The sequence below is a fragment of the Mytilus trossulus genome, chromosome 14, assembly GCF_036588685.1.
Source record: "Mytilus trossulus isolate FHL-02 chromosome 14, PNRI_Mtr1.1.1.hap1, whole genome shotgun sequence".
In the NCBI taxonomy this organism is placed as follows: Eukaryota; Metazoa; Mollusca; class Bivalvia; order Mytilida; family Mytilidae; genus Mytilus; species Mytilus trossulus.
In genome coordinates, this window is record NC_086386.1 from 26,366,144 (window position 1) to 26,393,943 (window position 27,800).

At 32.7% G+C, this 27,800-nt stretch overlaps 2 protein-coding genes across 5 annotated transcripts in view; one reads left to right on the forward strand and one right to left on the reverse strand.

Annotated features, from left to right (window-relative positions):
• The first annotated feature begins 526 nt into the window (after window positions 1-526).
• LOC134696038 (UDP-N-acetylglucosamine--peptide N-acetylglucosaminyltransferase 110 kDa subunit-like) lies at window positions 527-19,294 on the forward strand. 2 transcript variants are annotated; one of them, XM_063557589.1, is made up of 20 exons: window positions 527-822; window positions 2,484-2,634; window positions 2,911-3,154; window positions 3,673-3,741; window positions 6,024-6,140; window positions 10,169-10,248; window positions 10,465-10,554; window positions 10,764-10,869; window positions 11,516-11,757; window positions 12,330-12,483; window positions 12,750-12,851; window positions 13,147-13,326; window positions 13,557-13,715; window positions 14,457-14,546; window positions 15,083-15,208; window positions 15,565-15,834; window positions 16,138-16,608; window positions 17,017-17,134; window positions 17,411-17,534; window positions 18,449-19,294. In XM_063557589.1, exons 1-20 carry the CDS (start codon window positions 774-776, stop codon window positions 18,600-18,602), a joined length of 3,096 nt encoding a protein of 1,031 aa, XP_063413659.1. In that variant the 5' UTR covers window positions 527-773; the 3' UTR covers window positions 18,603-19,294. The 2 variants fall into 2 exon arrangements, with proteins under 2 accessions (XP_063413659.1, XP_063413660.1); XM_063557590.1 differs by lacking the exons at window positions 527-822; window positions 2,484-2,634; window positions 2,911-3,154 and adding an exon at window positions 4,879-4,960 and having other exon boundaries at window positions 3,690-3,741.
• A 3,557-nt stretch (window positions 19,295-22,851) lies between these two features.
• Window positions 22,852-27,800, reverse strand: part of LOC134696906 (rab3 GTPase-activating protein catalytic subunit-like) — a 38,494-nt gene continuing 33,545 nt past the window's right edge. For all 3 annotated transcript variants that reach the window (XM_063558871.1, XM_063558872.1, XM_063558873.1), the window contains 5 exons: window positions 26,256-26,377; window positions 25,615-25,711; window positions 24,663-24,763; window positions 24,193-24,411; window positions 22,852-23,178 (listed from right to left, as the gene is read on the reverse strand). In XM_063558871.1, the coding sequence (XP_063414941.1) occupies window positions 22,957-23,178; window positions 24,193-24,411; window positions 24,663-24,763; window positions 25,615-25,711; window positions 26,256-26,377 (761 nt within the window). In that variant the 3' untranslated portion in view covers window positions 22,852-22,956. The remainder of the gene's footprint in view (window positions 23,179-24,192; window positions 24,412-24,662; window positions 24,764-25,614; window positions 25,712-26,255; window positions 26,378-27,800) is intronic.

The following is a 27,800-nucleotide window of genomic DNA, read 5'->3' on the forward strand; positions in this document are numbered from 1 at the left end:
TAGCTATTTTCGCCGGACCGTATAATATAGGCCTAAGCCCACTCTGAGACTACTATAACACTGTGTTATAGTAGTCTCAGGCCCACTGTGAAAAACCAAGAAGTGCTCTTGTGAGCTAAAAATTGATCTGTGAATATTTGTCCACCCGGACATTTTTTCACAAAAAAAGATATATTAATTTTATATGTGTCCGATGCTTTGAAAAAGTGTCCACTTAAACATACTTTCGGTGGGCATAAATGTCTGTGAAAAAGTATCCGGTGGACACAATTTCACGGCGGACACTAGTTTAAAATTCCTAATGGGCCCTGGAGGAAGTTACATAAAGAAAAATCACTGATAATAATTATCCAGGACTATGAAATTTCATGAACGTTTAAAGTAGGAAAATAAATTTGCATATGTTAAATTGGTATTTAAGAAATTATAAATGTTTTAGTGGAATTTTTTTATTAACCCTTGGTTGCCTCAAAAAACAAAGTGACCAATCAAATGAGTTGTTTTAGGTATGTGATCAAATGACCTTGACTTCGAGCTAGCGAGGCATTGACGTCATAAAAAAAAATTTCCAGTTTGAGCTGACGAGGACCAAGAATATACTTTATATGTTGTGGTCATTATTTATATTCAGGAAATCTGATGACTGAAAGGAATATACAACTATTGACTTGCAGTGATTAATATACAGTCATTGAATATTCACCAAACCAAGAATTTTATAAAACTTTTATCAAGACGTCAACGGACAAAGACGATCGCCATTTTTTGCCAGGATGAAGGAAATTGCCACAATGGCACAGTTTACCGTGTCTGATGTCACAGGTAGTTTGAAAGCCTAATTATATATATAAATACAAATAGCATGCATAACAAACACGAATGTCTGACAGAGCAATGTATACAAAAAGTAAATAACTCGTGCAGCAAGCAACTCTTCCACCTTTTTGGTTGTTGCATTTTTGTCATAATTTTGGCATGGCAAATGATTAAAAGTTATTAAAGGTGATATCTTTCACATAAGTGTCTGTTGGCAAGCGTTATCATTTATTATATAGACTTGGTTCGACTAGAATCAGTAAGCACACAGCTGTAACTTGTAAGTCGGTGCTGTACAATATCAACATGGATGAAACATTTGCCACTGAACGCTGAGTAACCCAAAAAATACCAATTTCAAAATAAATAAACTCGATATGTTTAACTTTAAATGTAAAATCCCATGATTCAGTATTTAAATGAAAGTTAGGCAGCATTTTGAAAGAATATGGAAGAATTCAAGCAAAACTAGTATACTTTTTGACATAAAATGTCGTTTTATGTACAAAACACTTGGAATGGACATCGTTTAGTGTGAGGAATTTGTACAGCCTCATAATTATTTTTTTTATTTTGCCGTTTTGGGTTAAAAAAATTACGATGTGGGGCTTAAAAGAATTTCATCTAGTAATTGCTGAAAATTTGAATATTTAATGAAGAAAAAATTTACAAAACATAAACAAAACTGTGAACATGGTGTTGGTGAATGAAATAAATACACAAATACAACTTGTAACTACAAACGAGTTTTTATAGACATTCATTATGAAGATCTCCCACTTGAGTAATAGTAGCCATGGAAGCCATCGTCTCAGAGTACATGTAGCTTCTGTCTGGGCAGCAATCGGTGAAAGGGTTAATGCAAAAAATTTGTACCTTATGCATGTTTTATGAATCTATTTTGTAAATGTTAAATTTTAACACTAATCAAATTTTATATCCCCCTCTGTGTTCCTCTTTGACTTTCATGGTATTTTAACTATTATTCACCAAACCATGACATTAACTTGAACCTCCAATCAGTTCTTACTTTACCGTGACATGTATTTTTGGGCTTCATTGTACTTTAAGGTTATGGTTGGATTAGAATAATGGTTACATTGTAGTTTTAGTAAATAAATGCCCCCTTTTTGGTTTAACTTTTCTATTTAACTATAATGTGCAGTGGTTGCAAAGTTCAAGATTATTTAATCTGACAGCACTTATTGTCACATACAGAATATGCATAAGGCCATGGAAAAATAATTGATGGTTTCCCCTAACTCGACCGTGTCATTTTTTAACCGGCGTGTCATCTAATTTTTCTGTAAAAAAAAAAAATAACGCATGTGCATTCAATTAAAATTCTATAAAATCTACAAGAAATCATTAAAAGCAGTTCGAAATAAGTTAGTCTTGAGTTGCAACCATTCCAAGTTGATGGAGGGTTGTGTGTTGGAGATGTTTTTAACTTTGGGAACAAGTTCATTGAATTCCAATGCACAGATAAATACGCATGATTAAAAAAAAAAAAAAAGCCTGCCTGCCGGGTCTTTAAAATTTTCCCATGTTAGGGGAAATCAACAATTAATTTCCCTGGCCTAAAATATTTGTCAGTGTAAATTTAGCAACCAACAAACAATCAATCTAGTCATGCCTGATATATAAAATTATTTATTTATTTTCAGGTTTAGCTGAATTAGCTCACAGAGAATATCAGGCTGGTAATTATGAGAATGCAGAACAGCTTTGTATGCAGTTATGGAGACAAGAACCAGACAACACAGGAGTCCTTTTGTTACTTAGTTCTACACATTTCCAGTGTAGAAGACTGGACAGGTAAATTCAGAAGAAAACTAGGCTCATAATAGATACTTTGTATCATGTGTGTTGTTATCACACTCTGTGTCGTCAAATTTAGACTGCAGTTTATGGAAATACATTGTACAGCAAATTCACCAGCCATCAAATGAACAGTTTATGACTAATTTTTTCCATTTTATAAATAAACACAACTGGAAAGTCTTCAAGATTGACTAGAGTAATCAACTTCTGTGTACATAAAAAGTTTCTTATATAATTGTAAAACTTACTTAAAATGTATATACATTTCAGATCGGCTTACTTCAGTCAGCTTGCCATTAAACAGAACCCAATGTTAGCAGAGGCATATTCTAACCTTGGCAATGTTTACAAAGAGAGGGGACAACTACAGGAGGCTTTGGAGAACTACAGACATGCTGTTAGACTGAAGCCTGATTTTATTGATGGATATATTAACTTGGCAGCAGCCCTTGTAGCTGCTGGAGACTTGGAACAGGCAGTACAAGCTTATGTCACAGCATTACAATATAATCCAGTATGTATGATTTATATTTTGCACATGCATCATCAAACAATTTATATTGGCATATGTATTAAGGTTTTAATTTTTGATATGGTTGTTATAATATTATATAATTTAAAATCGACTTGAATAGAGTGTGTGTGACTGTCAGTCTCAGTACTTAAACAAGATAAATCAATAGTATGTGTGTTGTTTTCTTGTAAATGCAATGAGATGTGTGTGTATGTCAATGATACAGTAACCCAACAAAAATAAGTGTGTTAAAGGTTTGACAGGGAACCAAATTTCTGCTATTGAGGTGGAATTGAGGATTCTCAAAGTTCAAAGTATTTAGTATTTATGTGTTTAAATACATACTTACATGTACTGATGCATAAGTAGACATTTTTTTTTATTATATTAATGTTAAGATAGTTCATTATTTGTTTTGTTTATGAAAATATAAGTGAACAATAAATGGGATGAAATCAACTAGAAGTTGTTTTGAATACAAATGATTTGATTATTAACTATACATTTGTGTTTTACAGGATTTATATTGTGTGAGGAGTGACCTTGGGAATCTACTAAAGGCATTAGGAAGACTAGATGAGGCTAAGGTAGGAGATCTTATAAATGTATCAAATGAGTTGGGTAACAATAAACATTTTCCCTTAATTGTATGAACTTTATTTATATTTGTTAATCTCAGCATTATGAGAGTTAGAAGGATAAAAAGGCTTCTGTTCAGATATTTCATGGTTTTGTACTTCCCTTAAAAGACAGCATAGATGCAGAATCATAAAACAGATGGTTTGTGTTGCACTTTGAAATGGATTGTAAAAAGGACTTTACTTAAAATAAAAGTGAGGGTTTATTATTGGAAAAAACAACACCATCATATTGAATGAATTTGCATATAGTCTGTCTTTCAAGGTCATTTGTGTGATAAATGCAGTATTTTCAGAATGCACAGACAGGATGACATATCAGCCAAAGAAATTGTCTTTTTGCAAAATAACTCCTGTTTAATAAAATGCATGATGGTCAGTGATGATTATTTTGGGATACTGTTATGAAAAAAAACCCTTCAAACTTATAAATTTTCATTTAAACAGAGAGCACTTGTGAAAAGAAACTTTTAGGACTGTCATCCTGTCTTTTTAGAGAATTACAACATTACAGAAAGAAAGAGACAAAATTTCAATACTTTTGTACAATATACCACTTGTGTAGAAAGTCTCAAAACTTTACCCGCAAGTGAGAGATTTATTTTACCTATTTTGATAAGGAAATTAATTATACTTTTTATTTGTGATTTCTTATTTTGATTTGAAAAAGTGTTCTTCATTTTTATTCTGCAAAACTTTTATTATACAAGAGTATTGATATTTGAAAGAAATATTTAATTGCTATTTGAATCTGAAAAAGCCTTCTTATCCTTCCCATTTAAAGGTCATGTGTTGTTTTTCTGTGTGTTTCAAATAGCTAACCCATATGTTTGAACTCCATAAAATAAATTGACACAGACAAGTTTCGTCTGAAGTTTTAATTCAGCTTCAGTGCATTGATCTTTTTGACAAGTACCACCATGGGAATTGGGAAATTGATATATAATAGCTATTTGTAATATGCAGGTTTTGTGAATAGTTATATATGATGTGTATATGAATTACACGAAAAATACTAAAAAAAGAAATTACTAATACTACTTTACCTTACTAATGAAAAAATCTTTTTTATCGTTTCTATAATAGAAAAGCTGGTATCAAAAACATACCCTGAAGGAACACAAGTCAACAGGAAAAGCCACTTGGAATTCAGGGTGACCTTTCAATGGTAATTACTACAAAACAACATGGTAAAATGAGGTATTGTATAAAAACAAAGAACCAATCGAACCACTGTTTTGGCTATCTTTTGACTTTTTTCTTTGGCATCCTATCTCTAAAAGATGTGAGAAATTTGGTCTTTATGTTGTAAGTATAAGAGAATTATTTAAAAGTTTCACAAAAAAAATTAAATCAAAAAGTTTTATTTAATCTTGACTTCATTCTAATTGGAAAAAAAAATGGAATGGTTTTCTCTCCTTCTTCAAAATTCAATCTTTGGCTTTTAAATACTGAAAAGTTTGAAAAATCTCAATGAAAATTTAGAAAGGTCATAATGAAGTCTTGGAGGCGCATATCCAAGCACGCGCATCTGCAGACGCTTGCGGTCGCAGCCGGGAAATATCTTTCAGTTGTAAGATACCTAGGATTGACTTTCAGAACTTGCAGGAAATCAAAATTAATTTCAATTATTTTCTTTGATTTAGAAACAATTCAGTTTGGATATTTTTTCTTTTCAAATATTTGCAAACGTTAACCAAAAAATATTTGTTTGCAAGAAACTGTCTGAAAGTCTGCAATTGGAAAATATTTCTCAGCATTTGAATTTTGAAAGTGAAATTCTAAGCATGAGTCCTTGCTCTTCAATGCTGATTATATAAGTGAAACAAAAAACTTGACATATTGAAGTTGAAATTATGATTAATTTGATAACTCATTGCCATACTGTTGCTCTGTTTTTGTTATCCTTTATTTTCACTTATATGCTCAAGCATTTGAAGAAATAATATTTGCTTAAAGTTTCATAGACGAGGAAACTTTGTGTTTCAAGATTTTGTGCTAGAAATAACAATTTTTTTTAGAGACATTGTGATGAAATTGTTTCTTTCAATGAAAGTTTTCATATTGATAATATGGTAAGTACAGATAACAGAGACACCAGGGTTCCTCTGTCAGAAGTTCAAGATGCATTCAGCGCATGCGTAGGAGCGCAGCAAAGCGTGGCACATGGCAATGAAGGCGACATTTGTGGATTAACTTTATACTAATCAATTTATTTTCTGAATTTGTAGGCTTGTTATTTGAAGGCCATAGAAACACAACCAAGCTTTGCTGTGGCTTGGAGTAATTTGGGATGTGTGTTTAATGCTCAAGGTGAAATATGGTTAGCAATTCATCATTTTGAGAAGGTAAGATGATTTAAATAAATATATGGATATAAATAACATGTTAAGATGTGAACTGTTTGTTCCCAGTCCATGTATTCTAGTAGAGCAGTTAAGATTGACACCTTTCAATAGACTTTTCTTTCAAGTTTTTTTAAGCAAGACTTTCACATAAATGTCTGGATATGTGTGTTCTCTTTTCAATAATGTCTTTCTAGGTTAACCCTTACCATGCGGAATTGTTTTTAGAAAATGTCTAATTTTCGTTTATTTGCAAAAATATGCAAATTATATGCAAATGAGCTTAGCCCTGTTGCTGTAGCATATTGATTTCTTTAAATCTAATATAGGTGATCACGGGGTGGGGTGGTCGGGGTGAGGAGGCGGAATTTTTTTGACGGGAATTTGCCCCAAAGTGGGTCAACAGGTGCAAAAAACGTAAATTTTGCCGATTTTTCACCCCTTCTCTTGACCCAGAAGACCCAGGGTTGCTGGTTAAGGTATCCAGTTGTAGCCTGCGTGTAGAGTGGACCCTAGTGAACAAATAGACCCCAACAGTTGTTAGGTCGGAGTGAATCTGATCTTGATTCATCGGTCTACAGAAGGTCATTTGGACCCAAAATACCGAATTTCACGATTTTTGCCGATTTTTGACTTCGAATGGACCCAAAACCGTAAGTAGTTGTTTCCTATGCGTATTTCAATAATAATAATGATCAGTAGTTATATGGCTGTGGGTTTGCACTATCTTTGCCAGTTTTATGCCTCTGAACTTCTTGTGTAAGATACAGATGTGAAGCCTACCCCTCCAGAAAATCGAGTTTTAGCCAATTTCAATTTTCCAAGTCCGTATTTGTGCTCAAAATGCTACTTATACATGAGAAACGTGAATATGGATAGCCTCAGATTGACGGAACATGCATAACTTTTAAAATAAGTATCATAAAGTGGACTTCTAAAAGTATGGAACGCCATTAGAGCCAAATAACGGTTATTAGGGTCCGCCCGTCAAAAGACGGGTACCGCATGGTAAGTGTTAACAAACTTCCAAAAAATAAAATATTTTTTTAAGCGTTTTTGAACTAATCCTTGTATCTGGAGGCCTTACTGACCCGTTCTGACCCATAATAAGAAGAAAAAACATCCAAATTTGAGCTAAAAGTGAAAAAAAAATGGTTTCTTTTACCAAGGTCCTTAACCCTTACCATGCGGAATTGTTTTTAGAAAATGTCTAATTTTCGTTTATTTGCAAAAATATGCAAATTATATGCAAATGAGCTTAGCCCTGTTGCTGTAGCATATTGATTTCTTTAAATCTAATATAGGTGATCACGGGGTGGGGTGGTCGGGGTGAGGAGGCGGAATTTTTTTGACGGGAATTTGCCCCAAAGTGGGTCAACAGGTGCAAAAAACGTAAATTTTGCCGATTTTTCACCCCTTCTCTTGACCCAGAAGACCCAGGGTTGCTGGTTAAGGTATCCAGTTGTAGCCTGCGTGTAGAGTGGACCCTAGTGAACAAATAGACCCCAACAGTTGTTAGGTCGGAGTGAATCTGATCTTGATTCATCGGTCTACAGAAGGTCATTTGGACCCAAAATACCGAATTTCACGATTTTTGCCGATTTTTGACTTCGAATGGACCCAAAACCGTAAGTAGTTGTTTCCTATGCGTATTTCAATAATAATAATGATCAGTAGTTATATGGCTGTGGGTTTGCACTATCTTTGCCAGTTTTATGCCTCTGAACTTCTTGTGTAAGATACAGATGTGAAGCCTACCCCTCCAGAAAATCGAGTTTTAGCCAATTTCAATTTTCCAAGTCCGTATTTGTGCTCAAAATGCTACTTATACATGAGAAACGTGAATATGGATAGCCTCAGATTGACGGAACATGCATAACTTTTAAAATAAGTATCATAAAGTGGACTTCTAAAAGTATGGAACGCCATTAGAGCCAAATAACGGTTATTAGGGTCCGCCCGTCAAAAGACGGGTACCGCATGGTAAGTGTTAACAAACTTCCAAAAAATAAAATATTTTTTTAAGCGTTTTTGAACTAATCCTTGTATCTGGAGGCCTTACTGACCCGTTCTGACCCATAATAAGAAGAAAAAACATCCAAATTTGAGCTAAAAGTGAAAAAAAAATGGTTTCTTTTACCAAGGTCCTTAACCCTTACCATGCGGAATTGTTTTTAGAAAATGTCTAATTTTCGTTTATTTGCAAAAATATGCAAATTATATGCAAATGAGCTTAGCCCTGTTGCTGTAGCATATTGATTTCTTTAAATCTAATATAGGTGATCACGGGGTGGGGTGGTCGGGGTGAGGAGGCGGAATTTTTTTGACGGGAATTTGCCCCAAAGTGGGTCAACAGGTGCAAAAAACGTAAATTTTGCCGATTTTTCACCCCTTCTCTTGACCCAGAAGACCCAGGGTTGCTGGTTAAGGTATCCAGTTGTAGCCTGCGTGTAGAGTGGACCCTAGTGAACAAATAGACCCCAACAGTTGTTAGGTCGGAGTGAATCTGATCTTGATTCATCGGTCTACAGAAGGTCATTTGGACCCAAAATACCGAATTTCACGATTTTTGCCGATTTTTGACTTCGAATGGACCCAAAACCGTAAGTAGTTGTTTCCTATGCGTATTTCAATAATAATAATGATCAGTAGTTATATGGCTGTGGGTTTGCACTATCTTTGCCAGTTTTATGCCTCTGAACTTCTTGTGTAAGATACAGATGTGAAGCCTACCCCTCCAGAAAATCGAGTTTTAGCCAATTTCAATTTTCCAAGTCCGTATTTGTGCTCAAAATGCTACTTATACATGAGAAACGTGAATATGGATAGCCTCAGATTGACGGAACATGCATAACTTTTAAAATAAGTATCATAAAGTGGACTTCTAAAAGTATGGAACGCCATTAGAGCCAAATAACGGTTATTAGGGTCCGCCCGTCAAAAGACGGGTACCGCATGGTAAGTGTTAACAAACTTCCAAAAAATAAAATATTTTTTTAAGCGTTTTTGAACTAATCCTTGTATCTGGAGGCCTTACTGACCCGTTCTGACCCATAATAAGAAGAAAAAACATCCAAATTTGAGCTAAAAGTGAAAAAAAAATGGTTTCTTTTACCAAGGTCCTTAACCCTTACCATGCGGAATTGTTTTTAGAAAATGTCTAATTTTCGTTTATTTGCAAAAATATGCAAATTATATGCAAATGAGCTTAGCCCTGTTGCTGTAGCATATTGATTTCTTTAAATCTAATATAGGTGATCACGGGGTGGGGTGGTCGGGGTGAGGAGGCGGAATTTTTTTGACGGGAATTTGCCCCAAAGTGGGTCAACAGGTGCAAAAAACGTAAATTTTGCCGATTTTTCACCCCTTCTCTTGACCCAGAAGACCCAGGGTTGCTGGTTAAGGTATCCAGTTGTAGCCTGCGTGTAGAGTGGACCCTAGTGAACAAATAGACCCCAACAGTTGTTAGGTCGGAGTGAATCTGATCTTGATTCATCGGTCTACAGAAGGTCATTTGGACCCAAAATACCGAATTTCACGATTTTTGCCGATTTTTGACTTCGAATGGACCCAAAACCGTAAGTAGTTGTTTCCTATGCGTATTTCAATAATAATAATGATCAGTAGTTATATGGCTGTGGGTTTGCACTATCTTTGCCAGTTTTATGCCTCTGAACTTCTTGTGTAAGATACAGATGTGAAGCCTACCCCTCCAGAAAATCGAGTTTTAGCCAATTTCAATTTTCCAAGTCCGTATTTGTGCTCAAAATGCTACTTATACATGAGAAACGTGAATATGGATAGCCTCAGATTGACGGAACATGCATAACTTTTAAAATAAGTATCATAAAGTGGACTTCTAAAAGTATGGAACGCCATTAGAGCCAAATAACGGTTATTAGGGTCCGCCCGTCAAAAGACGGGTACCGCATGGTAAGTGTTAAAGGATTTGTATTCTCCTCACAAGATGTACACCATATCACATAAATCTATAATGTTAATAATATATTTATTGTTGTATTTGTATATAGGCAGTAGCATTGGATTCCAACTTCTTAGATGCTTATATCAACCTGGGAAACGTGTTAAAAGAAGCAAGAATATTTGATAGGTAAATCTTTAATAAATTATCATTATTTTATCAGGACTATTGTAAAAAAAAATATTACATTGAAAAAGTAAATGCTAAATTTTGAAAATAATGTAGCAACATAGTTGTGTTATTCTTTAGAATAAGTTTTTATTTGAATAAAAGACTATATAATGTCTGATTTAGTTCAGAATATCAGTTGAAACCATTATTAAAACCAAATTATTTCTTTTGTAGAGCTGTAGCTGCCTACTTGAGGGCATTGAATTTGAGTCCAAATCATGCAGTTGTACATGGAAATCTGGCTTGTGTTTATTATGAACAAGGGTATGTTATTAAATCAATTTCAAGATATATCAATAAAGATTTCTGCTTGTATGGTTTAGAACCGTTTTAACAAAATAAAGCAAATGAAAAGATTAAACAGATATAAAATTGAGATTAAAGATGGGGATATAAGTCTTTGAATAAGCATAAGTCAAATAATTTTGCTGTTTTGCAAGATGTAATTTCAATAAATATATGTAATTTTGTAGATTAATAGATCTTGCCATAGATACCTACAAAAGAGCCATAGAGTTACAACCAAACTTCCCTGATGCTTATTGTAACCTTGCCAATGCATTGAAAGAAAAGGGAAAGGTGAGTTGGAGCTAATTAGAAAGCAGAATTTGCACCTATGTTCAAACTAGCCCCTCTTGCTAGTGGCTGTCACAATGTCTAGCCATCCTGATCATCTTAATATTTGATCTTCCCACACTTGCCACAGTCCATTCAACAATTTCTTCAAAGGAAGGATATTTGTTGTCATTATTAAGCTTATTTTAAAAAGCTTTCAGCTATGTGAAGCAGTTTAACAGTAGTGGACATGTCTGATAATTGCCAAAAATTTCTAAAACACTTGAAGTGATATGCATTGTTAAACATTGTAAATAGATATAGGAAGATGTGGTGTGAGTGCCAATGAGACAACTCTCCATCCAAAAACTCTCTTCATAATGGAAAGCAACCATCTTTGGTTGTAGTAGGTAATTATCAGGATCGCATATTACGTAAGATAAAATAATAACAATCATTGACAATGTATACAATGATGGTCTTTCATATTAAGATATAATATATATATAAACTTATTGCTTTGGTACTCATGGACAGACAGTTTAATTATGCAGAATTCCTATTGATAATACTTGCACTTTCTTTCTTCAGATATAAATTTAGAATAAACAGAAATTATGAAAAAACGATGAGATAAGATTGCATTTTTTAAATGATTGATGTATTTCAGGTTGTTGATGCTGAAGAATGTTATAACACAGCATTAAAGTTATGTCCCACACATGCAGATTCTCTGAACAACCTGGCAAACATCAAACGAGAACAAGGTTTAACTGAGGATGCAGTCAAGTTATACATGAAGGCTTTAGAGGTCTATCCAGAGTTTGCTGTAGCCCATTCTAACTTAGCCAGTGTACTACAACAACAAGGCAAATTACATGAAGCACTATTACATTATAAAGAAGCCATCAGGTATAGTTGAATTTATTAGAATGAACAAAGGAAATTAGGGGTATATATAAATGAAACAGCAACCCAACAACAGAAAGAAGACACCAAAGACATTTACATGTTAACATTCCAACAAGAGACAAATGTTTATAAGATGTTTTAACTTCCAAATTGACTACTGGACAAAATTAATCAAATGCGAAGGTCAACCAACTACACAAAAAAATTTAAGCAATAAAAGCACTGAGAAATCAAGTCAAGACAACTATCATAATAATTTTCAACTTGGGGTAATATATATTTGATTAAGTTGTATGAAGATAAGGAGAAGTTGTATAATTTCCAATAAGACTGTCCACCAGAGTAGTCAAAAAGTTTGCAAATAATGATTTGAAAGAAAGAAAAAAAAATCCCAAAATGTTTATTTCTTAAGTAAATGGTTAAATGGACACTTGTATATCTATGAATGTTTCTTATTATGAGGTTTAATAAAGTTCTAGAATATATGAAGTAAAAATAAAAAGGAGTTCACCCAAAATCAGTACAAGATAAGTATTGATAACTTGATCTTTAATGTAATTATAATTTTGCAGGATATCCCCGACATTTGCTGATGCCTATTCTAACATGGGTAACACATTGAAAGAGATGCAAGACATACAAGGTGCATTACAATGTTATACCAGAGCTATACAGATTAACCCAGCGTTTGCTGATGCTCATAGCAATTTGGCATCCATACATAAAGTAAGGAAAGCTAGATAAATGCCTTAAGCTTTTTAATCAGGAAATAGCCAATTGACAACAAAGAAAAAGGGAATTTTCATTTATATCTTTAGATAGAATAACAATCATGTTTTTGGAATAATAAGTGGCATATATTATATCACTGGATTTACAACCAAAAAATCAGTTTCTGATTGTCTGTTGTCTGATATATTCATTATTTACTCTAGGTATCATGCACTCTAAATCCAGCTTTTTAACAAAGGGTTATTCAAACTATTTTACAGGATTCAGGAAATATACCAGAAGCTATATCATCCTACAGAACTGCTCTGAAGTTGAAGCCAGACTTTCCTGATGCCTATTGCAACTTAGCACATTGTTTACAAGTAAGTAACTAGATATAATACCCTTATCAAAGATACCAAGCTTATGATTTAGTACAGTAGACTCAAGGTCGCATGGGACTAAGAGAGCAACCTCATCTGAACAGTTTGACCATAGAAACACTTAAACACGTTAATTAGAATATTGCCATACAAGTTTCTTACCAATTGAGAGGACTTATTTATCAAAGCAAATAAATGCAAGTTCAGATGATCTACTTTAATTTGTATAATGTATCAAAGATACAATCCATTTTGATAGTATAAATGTGACATATATTCTGGTTGTATTGTATAGATTGTGTGTGATTGGAGTGACTATCCATCTAGAATGAAACGTCTTGTACAGATTGTCCAGGATCAGTTGGAGAAGAATCGCTTGCCATCAGTACATCCACATCATAGCATGTTGTACCCACTGTCTCATTCAATGAGGAAAGCTATAGCTGCCAGACATGCTAATCTCTGTCTAGAAAAGGTATTAACATTGTTTAGCGTTTTATTCATTTATCAGAATCAAATATGTTTTACCAGTAGATTAATTCATAAAGGATTTTGGTATTAAGGTCATATTTTCTATGTGTGATATTGAAAGTTTTCAAAGTACAAAGTCTGATTATAAAGAATTTGTGTTGTAGATTTTTATACTAAACAAATTATTCACATGTTGTTACTATGATGTTTACCATATTGTTTTTATTATTACAGATAAATGTACTACATAAACCTCCCTTTGAGCACCCTAGTTCACACATAGATCGTAGTGGCAGACTAAAGGTTGGCTATATCAGCTCAGACTTCTGTAATCATCCTACATCACATCTCATGCAGAGTATCCCAGGAATGCATGACAAGAGGGAAGTGGAGGTAAACAAATCATTTTTCTCTGATAGTTATTACTAATAGACACAGACCAAGATTACATGAAAGTAATTTACTCTGAGAGTAGATAAATGACAATTATTATAATCACAAGAGCAGCATTGCAATTTAAAGTCTTCTTAGAGTGGTTGATTTGATTTTGATTTTTCCTCAATTAAAGGTCTATGAATGAATGAATGAATGATTTTTTATAGTGCAACCTGTATATATACAATAGATACATATCAATACAATATTACATTACAGCCAGCCAGATAGGCTTACGATGCACTGACAAATTAAAGTTCAAAATTTTTAAAAATAGATAACTCATAGTTTTGGACGAATCTGCCATCTAAACTAAAGAGAAAATAAGAAATGATTATCTTCAATATTTTAAATGAATCACCAACCAGAACATTCTAAACTCAATCATATGTAGTTTCAGTACATCGGCTAAGAAATACAAAATTTACAAGACTCGATTAATTTATGTACATAACATCCTGGTCTTTTTAATGATCACATGATCAATTAGAGAACATATTACTGAGCAGGAGACTGATGATTCTCCATTTGATCACAGTATAAACCTCAACTAATCAAAAAAACATAGGTACAAAAAAATTAACAGCTTGTTACAGGACTACATTTTATTTCCATTGATTGAATTAATCTTCATACTGTCAGACTACATTAATATTTATATTTGTTATCAAATTACAAGTTAATAAAATTCTGTTGTAGATATTCTGTTACTCCTTAAGTCCAGATGACGGAACAACATTCAGAAACAAGATTGCTAGTGAAGCTGAACATTTCATTGATCTATCACAGGTAAAAATCTTGACCAAAACCTAAAAATTAATTGCAAACATTACAATCTATCACAGTTAAAAGTCTTGTCAAACTAAAATCTTCAACTTGACTGCAAACATTTGAAATTAACATTGGTTGTTATAAACTCATGTTAAAAGTGATATTAGCTCTGTTGAATAGTAAAAGATAAGTATCCAAAACCACTCGAGATTAGTGTTATTGATTAAATCTGACAGTAAGTATTTATCCTCTGCCAGCTGTCTGGGATATGTTCATAGGAAATGAAATTTGACAATTTTAAGACGAATTTTAAAAAGATATCTAGTAGATTTTGCTTGAAGTTGTAATACACAAATAATAAAATCAAAATTTTGGTAAAAAGGTTGAGGCCTTTTGCACTTATATAATAAATTTACTCTTTACATGCAATAATTATATAAACAAGTAAATTTCATTCATATATATTTGTTCATTATCTTTCAGAACCATGAAAAGGGAATTAATTTTTAAACTCCCCACGAATCTTTATTTCACGTCATCCTTTTCTTTTGTAGGTTCCATGTAATGGTAAAGCTGCAGATAGGATATACGCAGATGGTATCCAAATACTGGTAAACATGAATGGTTATACAAAAGGAGCTAGAAATGAATTGTTTGCTTTGAAAGCAGCTCCTATACAGGTTGGTACAAATGATACATAGTTTTACTGATTGGAATAAATGAATGAAACAGCAATGTTACTACACTAAAAATCAAATGACATCACAAGATTAATAAACAGTCAATTAATGTAAAGAATTTGGTGTATTCTTTGAAAAAAGAGAAGGGTTCAGTGGTTCATACTTATCAACAGTAAGTAAAGTTGACAGATTTTCATAATATTATATTGTTAAATGCTTTAGAATGGTTCTTTTGTAGGAAATTACGATTTTAAGCTTGTACAAAACAAACTTGCAATTAGTAATCTCTAGATACAAAATGAATTAGATCTTACCCATCGGAATAAATCACAACAAAACATTAATTTGTATTACAGGTGATGTGGCTTGGATATCCCGGTACAAGTGGTGCATCATTTATGGATTATATTCTTACTGACGAAGTGACATCACCTATACATCTAGAAGATCAATATTCTGAGAAGTTAGCCTTTATGGACAATACATTCTTTATTGGAGATCATCAGCAAATGTTCCCTCATATCAAGAACAAGATACTTATAGAGTCAAATGGCAAAGTGTCTGACAACAGTATAATATTGAATGGTGTAGATCTTGAACCTCTCAAAAGAACAGGAGATGTTAAGGTAAAGCATTCTTATTCATTATTCATTAGTTCCATTTAACCTTAGACAAAAGTATAATGTTTTGATGTAATAAGCACAATGTCATATTTAGAAATAAAAAACAAATGTATTTTAAACACAAATATTGCAAGATATGCATATATATCAACAAAAGAATTAACTCCAATGAAAAAGCATGAAAACAAGACCCCTAATGGAAGATATATGAAAAAAGATATAAAAAAAAAAACCTGAAAAAATATAAGTGTACAAAGTAAAATTTAAAGATATAATTACTTAATATATATTACAATTATTTTACAGAGAGTGGTATATGAGGCAGAACATGGGGAGACAACTGATGAAGACGATGGATCACCTGCCAAGGTCGCATTTGAAATCATGGATTTACCTGTACAGAGTATTCTTCAGACCATGATCCAGACAGGACTGTCTCATTCTATGATAAATGACATTGTCATCCAGAATGGTGTCACTACAAACCAAACAAACAATAAAGCTGCCACTGGAGAGGAAATCCCCCAAAATATCATTATAAGTGCTCGTAGTCAGTACAGTTTACCAGACGATGCTGTTGTTTACTGTAACTTTAACCAGTTATATAAGATAGATCCAGCTACACTGGACATGTGGATAGAGATTCTAAAGAACGTTCCTGACAGTATATTATGGTTATTACGATTCCCAGCTGTGGGAGAAGCTAATGTTGTCAAGAGAGCAACAGCTAGTGGTTTGAATGCTGATAGGATTGTCTTCTCTCATGTTGCTCCAAAGGTAAATGTTTATTTTAGTCACCAATTCCTTCAACGTTGTTGATGGTAACATTTGAAGTGATACAGAAAAATTACAAACTTAAAAGAATTATGGAAAGGTGCCTTGTATTATAGTTTTTATGAGGATAAAGCATATATTGCATACGACTTCACTTATCTCAAGCATGCCTCTTCATTAGTGTTTTTTTGTGTTGCTCACATGTTATCTTCAAGTGTGGTTACAAAACTTTTTGGAAAATTTAATCGGGATTAATAATTATTTACAGATTTTAACCCTAAAGTTCATCTTTCTCTGCAAAAAAAAATTATTAAAAAAAAATCAGAAATGACAAAACAATGTGATCCTTTTGATTATCCTTAAAGAAGATTTTTTTTGTATACCCTTCTAAAACAGTCTTTTTTTTCCCAGGAGGAACATGTACGCCGAGGTCAGTTGGCTGATGTATGTCTGGATACACCATTGTGTAATGGTCATACAACTGGAATGGATGTATTATGGGCAGGAACACCTATGGTCACATTACCAGGTATGTTCATCATTCGTTAGTCATTTATTTTAAATGTAGTATTATTTTTAAAGATTTAAGCAGGAAATTAAGTTCTTGTAATTTGAAATTTTTAAAAAATAGATCAACAGCAAAATCAACCTGTTTTAATGTAATATAATAAAAATAAAATGCTCCAGCAGAAAAGGTTATTTATTGCCTATAGAATAGATTGATAGTTGGAATCTTCATCCTAAAACTTTTCATAGGTACTTTTAAATAATGGAGTTGTAGCTCAATACATTTTATTATTTTTAGGTGAAACACTTGCTTCCAGAGTAGCATCATCTCAGCTGCATGCATTAGGATGTGCTGAATTAGTAGCCAAAAATAGGGAAGATTACATCAAAGTTGCAACAAAACTTGGTGCAGAACCTCAATAGTAAGTAGTTGTTTAATGTTGACTTATTAGGACTTTTATAGCCAAGGCTTATTTGAGAAAGAGAGAAAAGTTTAAGAGAAATTTATGATTACTTAACCCTTTCACCAATTGCTGCCCAGACAGAAGCTACTCTGAGAAAATGGCTTCCCTGGCTACTTTTACTCAAGTGGGAGATCTTCATAATAAATGTCAATAAAAACTTGTTTGTAGTTATTTGTGTATTTATTTCATTCACTAACACCATATTCAAAGTTTTTTTATGTTTTGATAATTTTTTCCTCATAAAATATTCAAATTTTCAATTTTTCGGCATTATTTGACTGAAATTCTCAAAATTCTGCTCTATGACCCCTAATCGTAATTTTTAACCCAAAACGGCAAAATTTGAAAGTGTTTTGTACATAAAACGACATTTTGTGTCAAAAAAGTATACTAGTTAGGCTTCAATTCTTCCGGGTATTCATCAAAGAAAGATAACTCATGTTTGCACTGTTTTGAGCAGGAAATATAAAAGATGTATTCTGATCCCGGTAAAACTGGACTCATCTTCAGCAGTCTGAAGCGTGAATCCCGGTAAACCGGGACTCGTTGGCGAAAGGGTTAACAATATTAAACATTTGTTGTTTATTTGTTTGAATGCAGTCTGTGATGGTAACAAATACTAGAAACTACAGTATTACATCAGATTGATATTTAATAAAATTGAGAATGGAACCGAACCAAACCATGGAAAAAACAACAACAGCAGGTCACCAACATGCATGAATGTGACTTTGGTAGTTAACCAGTGACTCATGGTCTCTCCTCTCCTGTTCATAAATAATAAATGTTAATAATCTCAGGTGATATCACTAATTTAATGCCAAAACAACAAAGGTTATTAGTGTAAATAATAAATTTTGTTTATTTTTCAGTTTGAGAAAGATGAGAGCTAAAGTTTGGAAGGGAAGAACAGCAAGTCCCTTGTTTAGCATTAGGAAATATGCTTACAGTATGGAGAAATTATTTAAAGAAATGTGGAGAAAATATGAAAATGGTGAAGAAGTAGATCACATCACTCATACATAAACTTGTAGTGCTTCACGACATAAGTGTGTAGTGCTTCGTGACATTGAGAGTGCTTTTTCTGTGTCCTGAACATTGTATATATGTGACATTCTATATATTTCAGTGTAAATAACCCCCCTCTGTATGGATAGTTTTTTTAGTGTACTTTATATGTATATAAGTGTGCTCATCAGTTCATTACACATGTACAGTTTGTATAGGCATTTAATCATTGTATATATCAGAAATGTTACATTTCACTTTCTATCATAATTTGAATTTTGATTTTTACAAAATTCAAGAAAATTAGATATTTGAATAGATGTTTTTTAACAAAATTTAAGCTTATGTTTGCAGAGTTTATTTGTAGTTTAAACGTAAAAGAAAATATTATAAACAAATTTTTATTTCATTTGAGGCATATTTGGCATAGTTGATAGGATAGTTAGATTAATATACATAGCATTGAAATGATAATTCTTGGTAATTGTTGACAAACATTTTATTATGCAATAGTTGTTATTTTATTGTGCACATTTTAGCTAGTAATTGTACATAAAGGGAAATACAATTTTCCTGCAATGCCTGATGTAGATGTTAAGTGGCAAGTTTTTATCAGAATGCTTGGCATTATATATATTGTTATACCTTATTTATTGAAGGATGAACGATCACTGTCTGCAGAAATATAAAAAAGGATAAAAACAAAATTAGTTGAAGTTTTTTTTTTAAATGTTATCAATCTTTCTAACACTACTTTGGAAATAAAAAAAAGCCTCCTATTTGGGATTAAGAGAAGAAAAAAATAGATTTTGTCTTAAATCAAAACCAATGTTGACAAACTTACCAGTACACGGAGGTAAGCAATCACTGTAAGACCTTCAACAATGAGAATACATCATATGGTATAGCTAGTTTTAAAAGGCCATCCAAGAACAAAAAATCAAATGAGAAAGCAAACAACTAGTAAATAATCCAATTAACCAAAAACAGAAATGAACCACCTTAACCACTGAATCACTAGTTAAACATGCTTGTTAGCAATTGCCCTTTAATCTGGACATGGGTGTAACAGTACAGCATAAGAACGAACTAAAAAAACAGTTTCAAAATGCTCCATAGATTGGTATAGAACACTAAAATAACAACCAAAAACACACACAAAGTACAGGTATTGAAGTACTGGCAGCAACTGAAATCCACTTCAAATTCATCTTTTCTCTCAAGACAAAAAGAATGAACCGGTACACATCCAACCCATTGAGTGTAAATACAGTCTTGGGGATGTGTATGATTTTGTGCAATACCAAAATATGTTAAACAGTATTGACTGGTGTTTCTTTGTGAGGATATTGTCTTAAATATCTTTAACAATTTTCTAAATATTCTCTGGTATCTGTATCAATCTTGGTCATAATCTTTCTTTAAAAAGTAAAAAAGATGGCTGCCACTATTGCCTATGATTTTAATATGCTAGGTGAGCAATTCAGGATTGGAAAAAGCCTACCGTAATTGAGCTATAGTATACAGATGAGGAAAATCCCAGTTATTCAATTGGTCTAGTACTGTTAGTAGTCTGCTGCTTTTGGTTTTTGGTTTATATGCAATAATTTGTGGACTGGTCCCCAATGCTTTTCCAATTTTTTAATGTGAATACTTTTGATAAAATGGAGTTTCCCCATACATTACAGTGTTAAATATTGAAAAAAAAAGTATTTGATCACCAGCATCGAAAAAAAGGAATAAAATCGTACGCACGAAAAAATTAAATCTGACCCTGATAAAAAATAACCCTCCCCTTTTTAAGTTAAGTGGTTGCTACTTTATGAAAGCCATTTTTATAATTTGCAGTAGTTTGAATATATTAAAGATGTCTCGATAATGCATTAGAAAACGTTAGCTGCAACAGTGTGCTTGCAGCCAAAAAATAAGGATTGAGATATTAGGGATCACTACATTTTTATCTTTTCTGTTCGTTTCAAATGGTATTTCTTCTCCAAGGAGATTTTGGTAAAGGAATAGGGTAATGTTTTTTTTATTTATTTTACGTGCTATTTGACCTCTTCAAATGAATTGGGCAGCAACTATTTACTTCATTTTTAGCGGAGGGGGAGGGAGGAGTGAGCTATTGATTTTTTTCAGGACAAATTTTGGTGACAAGTTGAAATCAATTTTAGCATTATATATAGTGGCATCTGAGGGTGAAACAAACGAATTTTTTTTCAGGGCCAAAAACTGGAAACATTTTTTGTTTCCAAAACAAAATCCATAGCTCACCACCCCCATCCCTTTGCCTTTATGTTTTATACTCAACTATAAATCGACTGTGTGTAGGTAAAACATGATTTAAACTACATGTAAACATTGAGTTTTATCAATGGAAACGCAATTGTGTTTAGTTTACGTGTGAGTTACACTAACACAACACCGAATTTAGGTCAATGTGAACACGGCCTAAGAGGAGAACAACAACCCAACACAGAAACAGACCAAGCATCAGACAAAACACCACGAGAATAACAAATATAACATCAAAACCAAATACATGAATTTGGGATAGACAAGTACCGTGCCACATCTTATCTCAAAGAGTATTGGTGCCAGATTTATTGAAATAGGCATAGAAAGGGGCAGGTCTAAAAACTGTTGTCATGTGTTCTATTGTTTGTTTGTCATTTCAATTTTAGCCAGGCTTTGTCAGTTTATTTTCAAGTTTGACTGTCCCTCTGGTATCTTTTGTCCCTTTTGAAAGCTTTATCCTTGTTGGTATTCTGATGGCCACATATAGTGCCCAGCTTGTTAGTTAATTCATGCAAGTACTGTCATGAATCACACTTAATGCCAAATTTCAAGAAAAACCAAAGAAACACAACGAGAAATATTATTAACTGCATCATGTTGGTTCCTTCTTTAAAAAAGAGTGAACCTATCTGCTATAAATAAGTTGTGGTATGACTGCCAATGAGACAACTATTCCCTTAAATGAAGTGGATGTAGGCAGTTCTAGGCACATTCTAGAGTTGGTATGATAACCACTTGTTTGTAGTGGCATCCAAAATTTCAATGAACTTCATTAAAAATAAAATGTTACAGCATGAGTGGATATATCAATTTTTATTCTAAATTCTCTTAGATAGTTGTTTCTCTTAGGATCAATAGACTTATTTACACAGCAAAGGTATAACCAGATATGATGTTAAAATATAAAATAAAATACTCTTCCTTTTGGCAAATAAAAAAAATTCTATGTAAAGCAAATCACTTTTATGACCCACTTAAGTAAATGAAATGACATTTTTAATACAACTGTGTATTATCATCTTCTGATAGTTCACAATTAGAAATATATTTAAAAAATAAGAGTAGACACAAAGGGACGATCAATTACCAAAAGTCAAATAAAAACAGCACATCACCATGGCTCAAAACTATAATGACTATAATGACAGTACAACAATAAATGAAATAATTAAACACCCCACCTAACACAGGGGTTGATCTTGGGTCAATATTGTCTATTCAGACCTACAATTATCAAAGCGTTCTAATCTTTTACATAACTTTGCTCATTGTTCAAGGTTGTATTGTGTAATATGCACACCTCACCTATAGTTAGCCTTTAGTGGATAATTTGTTTAAAAGGCAAAATACAATATCACACTGTTGATCTATTTGACATATTTTTCAACAAAGACTTAAATATCATGACAGTTCTTAATTAAATGACAAATTTTAGTGCTATGAAAGACAAGGTCAACGCTTTGAAAGGAGATCCCTCAGTTCATAGTGAAAAAAAACCTTTCAATCTCAATACAAATGTAAGCAGTTTAGAAGATAACCCAGATATGAGGTTGCATGGTTTCTAAAAAAACCATTTCAATATAATTGACCTATTGCTTATAGTACTTTAAAACAAGAGTGCTCATGCTGAAATGTCTCACCGTCTACAGTACAAATGTATTAGAAAAAAGACAAAAACTCAAAAACTTAACTTTGACCACTAAACCATGAAAATGGGGTCCAGGTCAGTTGACACCTGCCAGGACATGTACAACTTACAATCATTCCATAGTTTTTAGTATTTTAGTAGTAAATGACAAAATAGCAATAATAAATACACGCAATAATTTATGAATTTACAGTATACAAATAGTTCAAAGTTTAGCCATCATTGCTGGTGAATACCGGTAGTAAATAATACCTAGGTCTTGCATACTGAAACTTTCAAGAAAAACACAAGTAAAATTTAGGACTATATAAAAAACAAAAATACATAGCATATAGTTTTTTATTCTTAGTTCAATAAATAGCAGAAAGACATAACAACATAGTTTTTGCAGACTTAACAATTTAAAAATCCTAAAATTGACATAAATCACTGAAACAGAGAATCGGAAGTAAAAGCTCCAGCTAATTGAAAATGATGACCAACCATTATACTACAAAACATTTTCTGTGGTAATGTTTTTGAGTATGGAGCAGGGCGTGGAGCCATTGTTCGTAAGATGTATTCTCTGGCTGAAGGTTGAGGAAAGTCTGATATTGCACTATTTTTGTTTTCTGATAAACTCTCTTCTTCTCCAATCATGTTTACTTCCTGCAATCAAAAAATAATAAATGAAATGAAATGAAATGTTGATAATGTTTCATTGTACTATTTTTACTGATACATGTACCAATAAAATCAAAGTAAACTTTTGTATTTATTATAGAAATCATGATTGCATAAATTCTAGGGAATGACACGAAAATCAAATAAGTATACATTGTACTAGCAAATAAAAGCCATGCACATCTGATGTCAGAATTTCACTGGGTGTCTTTGCAGTGATCATCCTTTACATATCTGTTACTAAACATTAAATATTCATACTTCTGCTAATTAATCAATGATTTTAATAAGTCAGATGCTATTTTAAGAATTAATCAAAAACTGTTTTAAAAAAGTTTTTGGTGGGGTTCATGTTGCTTGGTCTTTATTTTTCTATGTTGTGTTTTCTGTACTATTGTTTGTTCGTCTGTTTGTCTTTGTCATTTTTAGCAATGGCATTGTCAATTTATTTTCAATTCATGAGTTTGAATGTCCCTCTGGTATCTTTGGCCCCTCTTTTATAGTGGTTATCAATTGCTTGGCTAGCACATGTTATTATGATATTAAACTGCTTTGCTAACACATGTTATGAAAATCAATGCTTTGCTAGTACATGTTATGATAATCAACTGCTTTGCATGTTGCAATGAAATCCTACTAGCTCACGCTTTAATAACAATTATCACAAGGGGAGTAAATTTCATATCGGGTTCATGACGACATGTCTCTTGTGAATGGTGAGGACATCTATTGATGATGTTGTTTTTCATTGTTTGTTTTTCTACAAAAACGCAGCAGGAAAAGTCCATCTTGCAATAAATTAGTTATATGGTTCACCATTGACCTCCTACAGACCATAGAGGGTGAGTCAAATCCATAGGAGTTTTGGCCTTGGGCCTCACCCCCTATTGATTTTACTAACCCTCTATGGATATGTAGGGTTTTAGCAGCAAAGTATATAACTTGTATTGGATGTATTTCTAACAAATGTCTTGAATGTGTTACTGGTGATGATCTTACCTTTTGCTGAGCAATAAACAACTGATGTAAACATGATCCTACTGTCCCCTGTGAAGCTCCCTCTATATCTACTTCTGGCTTCTGTAGTAATTGGGTCAAAAACTGGGACAACTCTTCTTCTTTATCACTATCATTTAAAAAGTCTGTTGTGAACTTTGTTCTCAGAGATTTTGCTTGAGCAATCATATTTTCAAGTGTTGTAATCATTCTTAGTAAATCCTAAAAAAAATAATCAGTAAATTTTTACTTTTTAGTGTATTGGATATATCTACTTTGGTTCAATACAAAATCAATAAAGCATGCCGCTGTGTATACAAAGTTTATTTCGGAATTTCAATGATATTAGACATTTTTCACACATGCAGATCAACACTGAAATATATGTATTTATAAATTGTACTTAATCACATTTTTTTTTCAAAAGTAGAAACCAAGCTGTTAACAGAAAATTCAAATACATAAAATATTACCTCATAATGTTTAGCATTTTGGTTAAATGCCCTTGTCACTTTGGAAGCTCTAGTTACCACTTGGTCTAAAATGTCTTTCAGTCTGGGTATATCTGAATCATCTGTAATAGAAATCCAACTTATTGTTAGTTCAAAACCTATATTTACTATTTCCATCTGATGTAACGTAGAATGTTTTTTCTTTTCTTTCAAACCATGCATTTGTATGTATTATTATGTGAAATGCTCCTTTAACATTCAATGATTTAATGGAAGTTCCTGTTTAAGTAGTTGCATATGTTATAGTGCTCATGGCATGTAAGTGGGGGTGTGGGGTCAAAGGGGTCCTGATCCCGAAATCCCGGGCTTAAAAACATGAAATCCAGAGGTCCCAAATTAAAAAAAAATCCCGACATCCTGAAATTTGAAAAAAGAAATCCTGTATACCGATAGGGTCAATCCCAAAATCCCAAGCTTAAAAACACCTGATCCCGACATCCTGAAAAAGGTTCTGCCCCCCTCATGTAATCATACAGTGATAAGTCAACTGGAACATTTATGTCACCTGTGAGTACTCGAAAGTAATCATAATAAAATTGAGAATGAAAATGGGGAATGTGTCAAAGAGACAACAATCCAACCATAGAAAAAAACAACAGCAGAAGGTCACCAACAGGTCTTTCAAGAAAAATAATCAAAAGCCATCAAGTAATTTGAATTTAGATGTAATTACATGAAATAAGCAAGGAAATTGTAATTTAACCAATTACATTTTAAAGTAATTGACCCCATACCTGTCTGTGACATAGATATTCAACCATAGTCAGTCAAGTCATGGTAATAACATTCATGGAAGAACAACTTCAACTTAACCATATTGAATCCTTGCTTCATAAGCTTCCATGTAAGCAACCACCCTTTCAACAGCAAGGTTGAAAGTGTGACTTAACAGACAGATTATGAACACACTTACCGTTTTCTACAACTTTTATAATTGCAGCATGTATCAAACATGGCATTAATTGTAATATAACATCAGCTGGTTTCATAGCGGACAGGAAATGTAATACCTGTAAAATGTAAAACAGATATTATAATTGTTATACATCCAACTGGTTCAAAGACAGGAAAAGAGTACCAGTTGTACATTACAATTTCAAATTAAACAATAAATGTGGTGTAATTTCAACTGGTCATGTGGATTTTTAAGCAGGATAAAACTTCATTATTTGGAATCAGTACCAATTCTAATGGTTTTATGTTTAAAATAGCTGTGTGGGGTACAATGCTGTAACCTTTACAATGCATGGAAGCTGAATTCATTATAACCTGATATCTTTTAACCTATGACCTCATAATTGAATAGATCTCATTGTATTCAACCATATAAATTGAGTGAGAAAAAGAGGAAAGAGAAAACAAATATCATGTGCTAAATCCAAAATATGATTTAAATACACCTGAAACAAACTGAAATCATCTTTGATTATAATACCCATTTACAAATAGCTCTTACAAACAGAGTAGTCACATGAAAGTAAACCCTGTATTAGAATGAGTGCAATTTCAGTCTGTTAAACCTGATATATATACTTTTCCGATTGCCTTACTAACCTTTTCAGCTTCCTTTGTGTCATCAAATAATCTCTTCTGTCTATGAGCTGGAACTGGCTTGGCACTTTGCCATGCTTCATACCATACATTCCCTGGTATTTGCATTCTTGGACTTAAAAAACCTGAAATTATTTTTAAGAATTTCAAGTGTTAAAGGCGTACTTTGACGTATAATGGTTTACTATTACAGATTGTGACTTGGATGGAGAGTCGTCTCATTGGCACGCATACCACATCTTCATATATCTAAGTGATCAGAATCTACATTATGGATGAATGTATAATTATGCTGAATTAGGAAGCCTTGCATACCTCTGGTATTCACCTTTAAGGATTGACAGACAATACCCATAGCCAGGGGGGTTCGGACGAACCCCCACTTGAAATCAAATAAGCACTGTTAAAGTCAACGTTTTGTTCAAATTGTGACTGTTAAAGTCCAGTTCATGAGTCCAACGACCCCCCCTTAAAAATTCCTGGCTACGGGCCTGCAGACAAATCTTAAATATCTGACATTGGTTTACATGTGTTAATTAATGAAGCTTCTTTTTAAGACAGTAATCTCTTAATAAGGTACATCATGTTTTTTTTTTATAGTATTCTTAATTGAGATAGACAATTTTTAATGTCTTTTCCAAAATAACATGATTACCATAGAACTTTAGAGATGATTTAAGTCCACAAACCCTTGGTTTTTGTCTGTATTAATATCATATTTATAAATTTGACCAAATTTTGTTCTTTAGTAGATCATTCTTACTATCCTTCAAATTCTGTCCATGTACAATTGTTAAATATACTTATATCTATTCATTATTTCATTAAGATGTGTATCTGTGTATTATCATTGATATACTTTTGCAGACAAAGTGAAACTTATTGTTAACAAATATTCTGAGAGCATTGCATGGCAATACATAGTCCCCTACAGGTTAAAAATGATTTGTACGAGAACAAAATGCTAACTTAATCTCTAAATTGTCATGGGGTAAACTATATAACAAGTATCAAATGAAAATCTTCAAGCTTGACAGTAAAAAAGTGTGGAAAAAAGGTTATTTATGTGAATTTTCTAAGTCTAAGGACCATAATTTTGAACAAAATCATCAGACCAAAAAAAAAATCGTCCTTGATTTGTAACTTGTCATGATAAAACAATGTACTAATTATAAAATACATATCTTTAAGCCTGACCAAAAAAGGGCTGAAAACTGAATATTTTTTTGAATTTGCTTAAGTCCAAGGACAATAACTCTGTATAAAATTATCAGACTAGAACAAAATGCAAACTTGATCTGTAAATTGTCATGATAAAACAATCTATCAAATATCAAATTAATATATTAAAGCTTAAAGAACAAGAATGTGTCCATAGTACACAGATGCCCCACCCTCGCAATATCATTTTCTGTGTTCAGTGGACCGTGAAAATTGGGGTCAGAACTTTAATTTGGAATTAAAATTAGAAAAATCATGTCATAGGGAACATGTGTTCTAAGTTTCAAGTTGATGTAACTTTAACTTCATCAAAAACTACCTTGACCA

Excerpts from the sequence above, each read along its gene's own strand:
- LOC134696038 (XM_063557589.1), top strand. The coding sequence starts at position 774 with ATGAAGGAAATTGCCACAATGGCACAGTTTACCGTGTCTGATGTCACA. Across the intron at positions 12,852-13,146 it reads ACTTAGCACATTGTTTACAA|ATTGTGTGTGATTGGAGTGA; the intron begins GTAAGTAACTAG and ends TGTATTGTATAG. Across the intron at positions 13,327-13,556 it reads CTAATCTCTGTCTAGAAAAG|ATAAATGTACTACATAAACC; the intron begins GTATTAACATTG and ends TTATTATTACAG.